This window comes from Aulonocara stuartgranti, assembly GCF_965226115.1.
Source record: "Aulonocara stuartgranti genome assembly, chromosome: 12".
Classification (NCBI taxonomy): Eukaryota; Metazoa; Chordata; class Actinopteri; order Cichliformes; family Cichlidae; genus Aulonocara; species Aulonocara stuartgranti.
Window position 1 is genome coordinate 7,454,916 of NC_138948.1, and position 14,114 is coordinate 7,469,029.

The 14,114-nt window shown below is 39.5% G+C and overlaps 1 protein-coding gene across 1 annotated transcript in view; it reads right to left on the reverse strand.

The window, feature by feature from the left end:
* srrm4 (serine/arginine repetitive matrix 4) overlaps positions 1 to 13,907 on the reverse strand; it is a 65,145-nt gene extending 51,238 nt beyond the window's left edge. Inside the window, exon 1 of the mRNA XM_082555759.1 lies at positions 13,069 to 13,907. Within this exon, the coding sequence (XP_082411885.1) occupies positions 13,069 to 13,268 (200 nt within the window). The 5' untranslated portion in view covers positions 13,269 to 13,907. The remainder of the gene's footprint in view (positions 1 to 13,068) is intronic.
* Between the last annotated feature and the right edge of the window lie 207 nt (positions 13,908 to 14,114).

Below are 14,114 nucleotides of genomic sequence, written 5' to 3' on the forward strand. Positions count from 1 at the left end.
CAGTGGGAGAAACGTTTCATCACTCATCCAAGTGACTTCTTCAGTCTCAACTGACTGCAGGTTTCCTCAAGCTTATAAACAGTACGTTTGCATAATGACTGAAACTAGCACCACTGAAGGAACAATGGGCTGGGAGGTCAGTTAGCTGAGACTGAAGAAGTCACTTGGATGAGTGATGAAACGTTTCTCCCACTAAAAACGTTACATCCAGATGAACAGAATCAACTTTTGGATATTAACTGTAGATGTTCCTGTAGCTATTCTATAGCTAATTTAACTTTGTAAAAACTTATTGTAGATGGGTGAATGGCACCCCTACCATGACCAGTTAACTTTATGATTGCTTGCTTTCTGTTAAAAAGCTCTTAAGTTTGACCCATACAGTCCTATGTAGAGGCAACTCTCCTTTGTTGGGTACTCTGACAGTGGAGGAAGGTTAAGTTAAGAAAAGGTTAAGATAACGGATAATGCGGATAATTCTCATACCTTCTATCTGTGACAGTGCTAACCTCTGAAGGGTGCTTCATTGTCTGTGACACTGTGTCCTTACACTACATTAAAATCTTCCCTAGAGGAGCTATAACTGCACTAATGACTAGCTGTTATACACTAGGAGTGTCTTAAAATCGGGAAACACTGCTATTGATCAACAATCTGGTCAATCCTGACATAAAATACAGTAATTTTACTGCTTAAAGGTGTTAAAAAAATAAATTACTACTTAAAAAGAAAGCAAGCAGCAAAAATGAATCCTAGCTAATCGGCACAAAAGACTACCTTGTTTTAAAAAAAATATTATTAGTATTTTGTTATTATGGTTATATATTGAACCGTTCAATAGCATAATGAGGCTAAAGGGCTGAGAATAATAACCTGGAATCATGAGAAGTTTAGTTGTATCTTATCTTAAGGCAGACGTATTTGCTGTTTGAAAAGGTCATGTGCAAAAGCAGCTAAAAACAAACATTTCAGATGTGATGCAACTTCACAGGAATGTTTCTGAAAATGATCTACGTATAAAGCAACCCTGTCTTTCACCTTGCTGAGAAGTTTCATAGTTTTTAAACCTCTTGTCATTTTTCAAGTCACGGGGTGACACCAAAGGTGAGAGCAAGGCCGTGTGAAGGAAATAATGTGGCGAGCCAATTAATTCCTGCGCTACCATCTCTGATTGCATTTGTGACATCAACACTGCCGCAGTTTGCACCCTTAACCCTGCATCAGTTATGCAAATGGTGGCAATTTCACATGACTGGCAGACCATCTTACTGAAATGAGGATGGGCAAGCAGCAAAAATGAAAAATGGAGGAGGAGGCTGAGACATGGGAGCCACTCAGCCTTGAAATGATTTAAGTGATGAGAAGTTGACTTTGATAAGTTCGCATTTTAATAATGAATACAATGACTGCTTCGGGGCTCCAGTTACAAAGAAGTAGCGCACTCGGCACAAAAAGAAAAAGACCAACGACGCTGATGGTCAGTCCATGTGAGACGAACCTTGAGTTTGTTTCTGAATGCCTTTTGTGTGAATCTGTGTAGATCTACAGTAAATAAGAGACTCCTGGGATGTTTTTAACACCAGAGTTAAAATTGCTTCTAGAATAAAAGGGAGCTTTGGCCTGTTATCCAGGATTTTTCAGATTTTCCAAAATGGCAACTCTGGCATATGCATACATATTTAATGAGGCTTTTGCTTCAGTGCGATTTTAGAGAGAGAGCGATTTCTGCCTACCGTCATTATGAGTGATTGCACTACCTAATGGCATGTTCCAGTTGGATGTGGTAATAATCTGTCTACCCCTGAAGCACCACTGATGTTATTATGATCAGCTGTTGTATATTCAGAACCTGTCACATTATATCATTTAGACTGGGGGTCTTGGAGTTGTGCTAAAACTGACAATTTTTTCATTATTGATCACCCTGGCCTGTGTCTGCAAATAATGTTTAAAAAAAGGGATAGAGTTGCAGTAATATTCACAGACAAATGTATTTTATTCTATTTTGTCTTTTTTCTTTGACGTGATATATTTGAGAAGCTGCAAAAAACTAATTATTCATTTTAAAATAGTTACCAGTTGATCAACTAATCAGTTGATTGACTAAATGCCTGAGCTGTGGTTTAGGGTTTGCTAATATCAGAGTATATTTAGAAAAAACACTCCATTTCATTTCAGGTAAATTTTGGCAGTAGTGAGACTTCAACAAGAATTCTCTGGTATACTGGTGTGCATCCATGCACATCACTTGTGAATTATTTGATTAATACTAAGACGGTTTCTGGTCACACGTTTTTTGCCAGTGGTACAACTTTTTAAAAGAAAGATGTAAATAAAATACCAAAATCAGATTTAACCTCCTAGGACCTGGTGTCCACACATATGGACATCACATTTTGGGTTGTATAGACAAAAATATTACATTTTGCTCTACAAGGGCCTGATATCCACTTACGAGGACGTTATACTGCCACTGTTCTATCCAAATTTAAAGTGAATGTCCTCATATTTGGATCTCCTTTTTCTCAGAAACAAAAATTAGGTAAAAAAAAAATAAAAAATCTGGTAATTCTTTGTTTTTACATTCATCAGGTCCCAAACAGCCCAAATAGCAAAGAGAAATTAAAAATGCATGCCATGAAAGAGTTTGGGTCTTACGAGGTTTATGCACTTCCATCATAAAATATCATACATTAAATGACTAACCACTTCAAAAATAATACACCATGTGCATGGATCTATAATATGCAGACCATGTGAGCAAGCAGTTTGTGACAAACAATAGAGAGAACACTAAATACCAAATTATCACAGGATATTACAGTCACTGGGAATTCATTGTTTTCCATTTCAATTCCACTGAGTAATTACGTATTTTTAAAAAAACTGCACATGACAATAGCACTTTCACATATATTGCATTAGTAAGCCTTTGCTCACTTACACTTTACATCTGTTTTTGTTTCTCTTTATTCTGTTTGCTGCGGGCAAAGTGATTAGCAGTTAAAGTTGAAAGTTGACTCATACCTTTTACATGTCCAGGGAAATCTCTGGTTTGTGAAGATCTAATAGGCTGTAATGAGCAAGCCGTCCCTCTCTCAGTACCACGCTCATTGGTAATGAATTGCTCAAAGGAATAGGTCATCTCTTACTGTCTGTAAGATTTACTACTGTCCATTTCAACTTGAGCCAGTAGAGGACAAAGGAGCGTTTCACCCCCCTCTCTCATCGTCTATTATGAGTTTATTCAATGCTGTACATTATGTGCCTACATATAATTCAATTCCCTTTGGCCACAACTCAAGAAAGGATTTCTATTCATGGGCTGGAATATGATATTCAGTAAAATGTAATAACCTTTGCTGCTCCAGTGTCCTGAAATGGACAATCTCAAAATGTCACTCACAGAGTCTGCACTTTTATTTTCTTCCTTCTCGCAGTCTTTCTTTTGTCCTTCCCTTTCCTGCTTTTTTTCTGTTCCACCAGAAAGTCATTATATCCTTGCTTCACGCTACTGTTATATTGATTTCTATCACCTTTATTATTACAAATAATAACCATTTCTCCTTTTCATTTCTCATTTTACCCCCTTGCCTCGCTCCATCTTTCTTTCTTTTACAAATAAGTCAATTACACAAAGTGGCTGCATTCAGTGACTCTACACGGCATGTGCTTTTCACATAATGCCGTATACGTTTCGGTAATGTAAGAAACTAGAAGTTAATTTTTGCCCTATACAGCTTGATTTGCTTTGACGCTGTTGTGTACTTGCTCCTCAATGTCAACAAAGGATACAGCATCTTCTCTGAAAGCCTTTGAAACAAAGCTCAAAGTAAGTTGAGTCAAAACTTTTCTGTTTTTGTTACCACCTCAAATAGATTCAAGAGGCCAGAACATTACTGAGCCATAGATAAAGATAAGGAACATCTAATTAACTTATTAACTTTTTGTTCTTAAAAAAAAGAGCAAAAAAGCAAAAATACAAACAAAATAAAAACACATGTGATCAGACTCAAAGTAGACGTATCAACCAAAGCACTGAAAAATAATTTGCTTTTTTTAAAGGAGAATTTACAGATTTTACATTTCAGACATTTTTGTGCATTGCTTATAATTTCCCGCCTTTATGTTTCCATCTGCTACATTTATTCTTGCAGAGCCTGCACTCGGCAAACTGACAAAATCACAAGCACATACTCCAACACACATCTTGTGAACAAGCGACACAATTTACTATGTTAATGGACTTAAATGCCATGAGTCTTTCTAAATGTCAGTGCACTCGATTTTAACATAAAGTAAGTGAGGCAGGTGCAGAATGGATCCATATTACTCCAGCTCAGTGTATTTTGTGCTCGTAAGCAGTCAAATTTCTAATCAGCAAGACAGAAACTTTCAGATTTGTTTTTTTGTCTGTTATCATTATGGAATTAAATCAATTCAAGCATAAAAACTTGGGCTCAAACAAAATCAGTTCCCCCTTCTGTGCTGTTGGAGCAGCAAATTTCCCTTTACAGCATGACAGATTACAGTCTTGCCTTATGTTTTACCCATGCTTATTGAACTTCTACATCTTTGCATAGCCTTAATGAAATATCTATTGTTGTCGTTTTGTCAGCCCTGAGAGTGGGAAAGTAGGCTCTTACAATTACTTTAGAACAATTTAGAAGATGAGTGCAAACATTTTGTGTGGCTTCTGTTGCATCTTATCATTCATTCATTCATTTGGATCCACTAAATTTTAACTTAACTCTACCTTTTTTAGTATTTAGCACCATTTACAAGTAAAAATGCACTCTTGAATGTTTTATTATTGGAACAAAGATACAAATTTTTTCCTCAACAAGTATAAACACACAGGGATAACTACCCAAAAAAAAAATCAATTCTAAGTATTTGTAATTAAAGAGTATTTCTGTGTCTTGTGTTGTTAAGTTTCTATTCACAGGAGTTTGCCACAATGGACAAATCTGCATATTTGATTTGACAGATTGTGATTTGTGTCTCCTGTGACTCTTAAACCAGGGATCTTGTATGTTGGTGATGAACAGATTTAAATTAAATATGTAATTTAAAAAAAACATGCTCTATGTCATTTACTGGTGAACCAGTCATTTTAGCACAAAAAAAACACTTGAATTTTGCCTTTCTAACTAAACATTTATTCCCTGAAAAACTAGAAAAACAATTCTCGACTGCATCAAATCACAATCATAAAAATGCACAATTCAGGATATGACACAGTAGCCAGCAGCTACAGGAGGGAGGGGTGTGGGTGGCATTTTCCAAGCAGAGGAGTTGCCACAGTGGGCGAACTGTGATCCCTAAAGGGAAAATTTCACAGCATCTCTGAGATGATGTAAAGGGTTAACACTCGGCTCTTTGCTTTCATCTTAAAAATGATGCTGTTGCTGTTCAGCTTTGAAGGACTTATCATGTCACTCCCCGTCCTCCCCGTGTTATATGTCAACCTCAATATGTTCTCTCATTATATACCTACATGTGTTTTCATGTGTGTGGGCACCTGGACATGCGAGTTTATTTTTTTTGAATGTTTTGTACTAATAAGGAAAGAATATATAAACACAAGTGGAAGGCCGATCAGAAATACATTTGTACTTTCTCAAGGTTTAAAGCAACTGTTAAGGTGCCGCCAAATCCTTGGCACGCCTGAACAGACCAAAGGGCCAAATCTAAACTAAATTGTCCTTCCTTGTGTTCACGGTCTTTATAACCGCTAGTTCAAGATTTCATAATTAATTCTTTAAAATTGAACTTCCTTGCTGAACAAACTTCCCGCATTCACACATTTATCTAAACTGTCTGCATCACTCTGTCACCGCTGCTGTTGCTCTTTTCAGTTTTATGTTATTTCTGTTCATGTTACAGCCACCTCTTTTATTATCTTCATGTCGCCTGTCAGGCATGGGGAGCAAGACAAAGAACAAGATGAAACAGCAATAATAACACCATATACTGATTCTGTTTAGGTATGTTCCTTTTCACTGCTAGGCTCTTGATGCCTTTGGGGGTTTGATGAACTCACTCACTGCATACAATAATAATAAAAAGGCATGCGTGCATACAGTACATGTGTGTGTGTGTGTGCATGGACACAGTGCCTTGAAGGGTTCTCAGTAGCTTGATCCCCTGATTCATAAACTCGAATAAACACACAGTCTTACATCATTTTATGGAGTGTGTCTATGGGGACACAAAATGACACATTTCCTGGACTCAAATATCAAAGGGTCTTTTGAGCTCTCTGTTCAAAGTGCTGCTTTCAACCTTTATCTCTATCATGCTTACACGATATTAAACATCTATCACAAGTTAGCACACGAGTCCAGCTGTAGTCAGGCACAATCGATAGGTGTGTCATTATAGCTAAACTCATTTCTCACCGCTGCGCTGTGCCTTTAAGTTGCCGAGATGAGGATGAAATTTGGAAATGTCAAAGTGAGCTTTAAAAGCCAGAAATATCACCTTTGAAGTAATTGTTGGGTCATTGGCATTCATCAATAACACCTTCAGACTCCCCAGTGATATATTACAGCCATTTTTTGCTGTAGGCCAGTGAATATATGTCTCATTCGACTTTTAAGGTGGCACTGTTCTGAATGCCAGTTTTTTGGGGGCCTGTTGATAAAGTGAGCAAATTCTTTCATTCCTTCAGCTTACACTCAATCCTTCACATTTACTATTAAAACAAAATATGATCTTGAAGCTTTACATTTTTTAACTCGCAGCAGCGCAGCAGTACGTTTAAGGGATTAGACCTCTGTGGGTTATTTCCACTATGGATTTCTTATGGCCACTTAATGTAAAAATTATATCAGTAAATATTCTGTATAACTCACTACCTCCAGAAAATGCATGTGGAGGTGTATCCCTTTAAGAACTGGTGCAATTTTTTTAGATCCTTCTTACTTCAGAGCTACATATCTCATGATGCATCCAGGTCCAGAAGGAGAATTGCACAAAGTGGCAAGGAACTACAAAAGTTGGCACTAATGCAGCTAGAAACTGTTTGCCAACCAACACTACACAAAAAAACAAGAACGCAGTGCTAACTACTCAGTGTTGATGTGGTACCTGTGTGGTGCAATAGCATTAGATGCTGCAGTACAAACAGGAGAAACATGCAGAGCTCAGTCGTCAAAAATTCGGCTTGGAACTCGTTGATAAATAAATAAACAAATAAATAAATAAAAATGAGATGAAGTCCAAACTCCAAGCCAGGAAACTCTAGAGTAAGACATCTCAACTATACAGAATTTTGAGGACCTGTTGAATATTTCCTAGTGAATAACATTGTGGTTAAATAGCAAACAGGCTTATCTATATATCTTAGGAAGGGCAGTGAGTGACTTTTTTTAACTTCTCTCCACCTTTAACAGTGTTTATCTTTTTTCTTTTGTTTTATTATCATCTAGTTATTGTCACTCATGGCCATAGTGGCTGCTGTTAAGCTTCAATTTTAATGGGCCTCAAAATGTCCTCCTTCCTGCAACTATTCTGTACTTCTCCCTCCCTAGCCCAACTCCTGCAGGCTATTATTTTCTCACAAAAGGTAACTGCATTGACACAAATCCTTTCTGAAACATTCTGTATTCCTTGAGTGAAAATAGGATGCAATAAGGCTTTCTATATGCTTTTTTCTTTTTGGTGACCTCAACTAAACAGTGCATCAGTTTATGTGGTTCAAATGGTTATTTAATTTGCTTATTCACATGAGAAATTTTTAATTCCTCTGGAATTCTTTTGATGCTTTCTAAATAGTTCAGCACTACTTGGGGAAAAGGGGAAGTTCTGTACATGTTAGTATTTATGAAACCCTTTTTAAATTCCATTGGGCAAACTCAAAAAGGCTTCTTCCTGAAGACCTCATGTTTTCATGAGATTTCTTCACCCTATTTCATAGCGAACGCAAAGCAATTCATCTGCCAGTAACACGGCCAGCACCTCCTGTCTTAAACATGAAGGTGTTATTTCTTTCCAGTCTACGGTTTTGATTTTAGAGACAGATATTTAAAAAATAGTTAATTACAGAACCTGAGAGACAATAAATCTATCATACATGCCTCTATTTATTTAAAGTTAAAACTTGCAGAATTGTAACAAATGTTCCAGCCATCTATTAAAAAGCTAAGAAGGTAGACTTTTTAGATTTGGTAACTTTTTACAGTTTTCTCACACATTTATATTTGTCTTTTTTTTTTCCCCCTTGTATTTGAATCGATTAAAAATCCAATTTACCAATGAACCTTTCTGCTTTTTTTTCTCAGCCCATGACGTAAAAAGAGGCGAGAAACGCGCTGGAATAGTGCATCAAGTGTGAAGCTGCAGAAGGTAGACTGGTTCAAATGGATTTTGGAGTCAGTATCAAATGGGAATCCATTTTGGTGATAAGTCCGATTCCTGCCTGGGGAGCTGGCATCATCTCCCGCTCTCTTGTCAGCATGCTTCAGCAGCCGCATCCTGTGCTCTGAGTAATATGACACAGACACAGAGAGACCGAGTTAACACACACTGAAAAGATACTAGGAGAGGCAAGGACAGAGATACTGATGCGAGGAGAGGAAGACAAGTCGGGTAAAGATACTCTGCAATGAGGAGAGCGGAAGAACAGACACAGATGTACAACGGCAGACAAACCCCTCGTCCGTCACTAAATCATGTTTGTCATTCTCACAGAGAGAAGAAGAAAGAGAGTGATGCCTCGTCCCAAGGGGAGCTGTGACTGTTACTCCTTGATGTTTTCCAGACTCTACAGTATATCCTGTATTTATTCATGCTCCCTCTCTGAGCATTATTATTCCTGTATTTGCTTAAATGGGCGTGGATGCTGTAAGCATTCTTGCCATAGCAATTTAAATCTAAGACATTTTCTTTAGCAAATTGTGCAATTCCAACAGCCAGGAGGTGGACACGCAAACATGAAAAACTCTGAGAGGCTACAAGCCGTCAGACAATCACATGCTATGAACAAACCGCCACTTAATCAAAACAATTTTGAAGAGAAAACAATGACAAACAATATAATTATAACCCGAACTGCCACTTTATTACAGACAACAGAACGAGCCCACATACTTTAACTCTGCATGTGAACTAGACCGGTGAATCTGTTGAACGAATATCAATTGTTATCTTGTAAATATGCCTGTATCAATCAGGTGTGCAAGAAATTACAGTGCTGGAATTACAAGCATATAAGTTTGTAAACTGCAGTCAGTTTGGTCTAATGATCACATCCAGCCACAGACCAACTTTTCATTTTGCAGTTAAATTGCAGTCCACACAATGGCAGAGGTAGACTTATCATATTTCACCAAATCTGGAAATGCAACCTATTGACAATGAGAAAATGTGCATTTTGTTTAAGGATTTGTATTACATTTAAGTGTTAAGTGTAATAAAACTGACCAGCAATGACACATTTTCTATTTTATGTGTTTTCCAGCTTCTTAAATTCATGGTATGGTTGTGTCATGACCAATCTGAGAGGTCAAAACCCAAGGATATGTAAATGCTACTGTTTTTCTGTCACTCAGAAACTACTGTTTCAGCCTTAGATGTAGATTTCAGACCACACCCGACCCCAGTATTAATGGCATAATAAAAACAAAACAAAACAAAAACACATTAAAGAAGCAGAAGAATTATTGAAGTATTTTAAAATCCAATATTTTGAGTTGTATTCAAACTTAAACTAAAGTTTTGAGGCTGCAGTTAGCTTGCATTGCATTCTGTTTAAAGGTGTTCCTGTTATTTTGTCCATCCTGCTGTACGTTCCCACCGGTGCTGTCAGAGTACAAGCCCCTCCAAACACCCTTTCTCTCTCTTTCTCGTTAAACCAGCATCTGCTGAGGTAAGAGGCCTGAAACCCCCAACCACACACGCATACACACAGACCCACACATACTCACACTTCACCCCCTCCCTTTCTTTGCAGTCTCTCAAGCTTGCCATCTGCCACAGAGTTGGACAAGACCCCACTAATATGGCAGCCACACGCACACACATACACACGCATTACGAGCTTCCACCCTTATTTCAAATCCTCACAACCGCTGAAAAAAACTGCAGGGACACACATGATCGCACACGTATACACACACTCGTGGTCACACGCTATACAACATTAAGTTAGGCATGCTGCATTTTTAATCAGAAGCCCCCACGAGCAACACAGCTTGCAGGGTCATAATGGTTTTGAGACAAACCCTACCCCACTGCATAGAGCTGGTGAACTCCTCCCCTCTTCTGTGTGACTGGCCTGGAGAAGAGGATAGAGGGAGGACAGAGGGACAACAGTGGACTCTAATTACTCCTCTGTGGCTATCTGGCTCCTCCAGCATTTTATTTCAGGAGTTACGGGAGACAGTGAGAGAGAAAGAGGCGAACAGAGAGGAAAGACTAGGATGCCACGAACAGACAGAGACTCGTGCTGATTGAACATGAGGCATCACCCTGTGGCTCTCCCTCAGTCTCTTCTCTTCTTTCCATCTCTGCTTGTTGTACATAATGCCCTCTCGTACTCACTGCAATTGTTCATCACCCCTCAGTTATCCACAGTGAATAATAATGTCTCCTCTTGGAGAGAAAGAGGCAGAGGAGCAAGCCTAAGGCAATACATTCTGATGGTCTAAGCGTTCCCCAGTCACCCTGGGCAAAATCAACAGTGCGGTAGGAAGGGAGCTAGGATGTCCTGCATCCATATTCTCTGGGTGTTGCATTTGTTTGTTTTGTTTTTCTCATTATTTACAATCTGTATCACCCAAGCCAAACTGTAAATATACACAGAGACAGGGCGAGAGACAAACTCTGGACAACGGGGACGCTGCCGTTGTCTTTCACAAATAGACCCAGGCGAATTAGCAACATTATGTCTTCTCTGTGGGGACATTTGCTCTCGCCTGCCCCTGCCATGCCGCCATCATCATCACTGTCACCCGGACGGAGCCCGTGGAGGGGCAGAGCCACTTGAGGAAAGCTTCTTTCCTGGTGAAGCTAAAGTTGAATAGACAGCTGGGCCCCGCTCCAGAGTCTCCAGCTATTGCTTCTCCCCAAGACAAGAACTAACAGACTTAAAAACTCCTTTGTCCCACACGCCATCAAACTGTTTAACTCCTCTCTGGAGGGGAGAGGGAGGGGAAACAGGAGGACAAAGGAGGGGGAACAACTAAGCTGTAGTGCCTCTTCACCTCACTGTACAATACCTTGTGCAATACTTTTTGTAAATAGTCAACAGTGCAATAGACTCAATACTTGAAATGTGCAATTCACTTGTATTTTTATTTTTTATTCCTATTTATTCTATTTATCCCCTTTGTATATTTTATTTATATTTGTCTCTGTATTTATATATGTGTGTGTGTGTGTGTGTGTGTGTATATATATATATATATATATATATATATATATATATATATATATATATATATATATATAACAATTCTGTAACTGTAACTTCGGTCGTTGCTGTGCTTTTTGGAAGTCGAATTTCCCAGAGGAACCCACCCGAGGGATTAATAAAGTTCTATCTTATCTTATCTTATCTTATCTTAAAAAGGCTGCTCAGTTCACAGCAGCCAGCCACAATACATTTCTTTCTTTCTTTCTTTTTATGAGAGCCCATTCAGTTTGCTTCTAATTTATTTTGCCAGGTTCCCCAAATAGACTTGAATCTGTGATCTGCACCAGGCTATGGTTGACTGACAGAAAAATTGTGACTACAATTATTTGGTTAGATTGCGGAGCTGGGGCACAGCGGAACAAATGCATATTTGATCACTTTCTTATAATAAAAAGTCTTTTTTTTATCCATATCCTACAAGCCAATAAAATCTTTTATAACCAAGCCATATGCAGTATTACGGTCCTGCTGTAATAGAAGCCATTAAGGACACATTATTTGATTCACTGTGTCTTTCGCTTGCCTGTGCCAATGTAGGATGAAATGGGCCATTCTAATCCTCATTAACATAGCTAATTTCACATAAGAGAAAGTTGATAGTGGGTGTCAAAACCATTCAAAGGTCACCCAAGCAAGCTACACCATTTGACAGATAAGTATATCCATGTGCCCGTGGCTCTCTGTATGTATGTTTGAACATTTATTCCATTTGTACGTGCCGTTTCAGTTGAAGCAGGGTAACCTCCTCTGATACATTTGAGAAATAGGCAAAGCAGACAGAACAGTGCCTGATAACATGGATAAAACTGTCAAAGCTAGCAGATGATGGTTGATCATGCAGATAGGAGCAAGGATGGGACAAAAACAAGAGAGCAGAGATATGCAGGAAAAGGGCATCAGACATTCATCCTCCCCTGAAGGCCTTAAGTGCTACAGCTAACCTTTGGTCGAAGGGATGAAAAGGGGGAAGAAAATGTCTAACATGCTGCTCCTTTAACGGAGGCTCTGGCACAGCGCCATGTCACAGGGGGACGAAAGGACAAGTCTGACATTAAAAGCACAAAAAGTGCATTCACGTGACCTTTAAAGGGGTCAGATAATTGAACATCAAACTCTTCAGGCCAGCTGTGTTTGGCTGCGTGACACATGTGTCTGCATACATTAGTGGAGAAAGATCATCCAGATGGCTGGGTGATAAATCAATAACAAAGGCATGTTTGAGCTAGGCTCTTACACGACCTCTTTATTTGCTGATTTGCTGATGTACGGATCAAAAAAATGTCTTGGCAGGTGTAATTTCGCACACATGTTGATTACACAGCTTTTTCAGCTTTCTGTATTACACATTTATCTGTATCCTTACAACAAAAATAAATCCAGGTGCCAGGCGATTAATTAAATGTCTTTGACTTTTATATTTTTAAGGCATGCTCTTCTAGAGGAAACTGTATGAACTGGCACTTCTTGTATTTAGAAAAATATGTATATAAAATTAAAGGAAAGTGTGCATCAACTATATCAGCAATAGCTCCACAACCATGTGCTTACAAAGTTTAGGGTTAAAGAAAAATGAGAAGTTTGAGCAAGCGTCCACGTAAGCTGCTGAAGTAATATAGAAGTAAATACTGCAAACCGTAGATACTTACTCAGTCACTCTCCTACTGGCGGTGATGCTAGCCACAATGACACTCTCTGGTCTTGGGGTGGCCACAGCCTTGAAAGTCCCTTTCCAAAACTTCTCAAAGAGCTGCTTCTCTTCCAGCTGGAAGGTGGTAGTGCTTCCCTGAGATCCCAGGGACAGCGAGGCGCCACAGGGACCAAGCTGGAGTGAACGTGGGGGCTGCATTTCTGCTTCTTCGCTCCAAACTGAATCACCTTCAGTCACTCACCCGACAGTCTCCCTTCACTCTCATACAAACGTGCGCACACACGATACTGGTTGTTGCTCAGGAACTGTCCAAGTACTGAATCAAACCGAGCAGAGTGCAGCAGATGCTTTGCTCCGTCTTCTCTTCTCACAGCAGCAGGTCAATGTGTCAGCGCGTCTGTCTGCTCTTCACTCTTGAGCGGGAGCGTGCGGAGAAGGACAAAAGCTGACCCTCTCCAACTAGAGACCGGGTATTGTTCTCCCAGATGAGGAGGGGTAATGGAGATTGTGTTTCTCTCTCCGCCTCTCCTCTTCTGTCACATCTGCTGCTCTTTGGGATGGGGTCTGGGTTGGCTTTGGAAGCCAGAGCGCTCCTTTTTTTCCCTTTCGGCAGCTTCACACAAAATTAGGCATTCCTTGACAATAGATGGAGCATGCTTCAGTCGTGAGAAGTGAGAGACCTTGTGCTTTTCTTGCTGCTAGAGTGCAGCGTTTTAGTGTAGAGATAATTGTGCGCCCACGCGCACAGGCTGAGGGTTGAGCGGGTGTCGAGGCAAGTGTTGCGGCGTGTCTGAGGGCAGGCGTATCTGTAAGTTGGAGAGTGGGTATGCCAGAGTGTGTGAGTGAAAATCGAGTGAGAAGCTCAGCTGAGAGTGGGTTGTTTTGTGTCTCTCAGCATGTGACGTCAAAATTGGGGGCTGGACACTGAGTAAAGGGGACATCCTCCGTCATCCTCTCTCACTCCCTCGCTGTGGTACTCTCACTCTTCTAAACCCTTGATTAGATTCACTTTTCATTTTTTTTCTCTCTCGCTCCGTTTCTTTT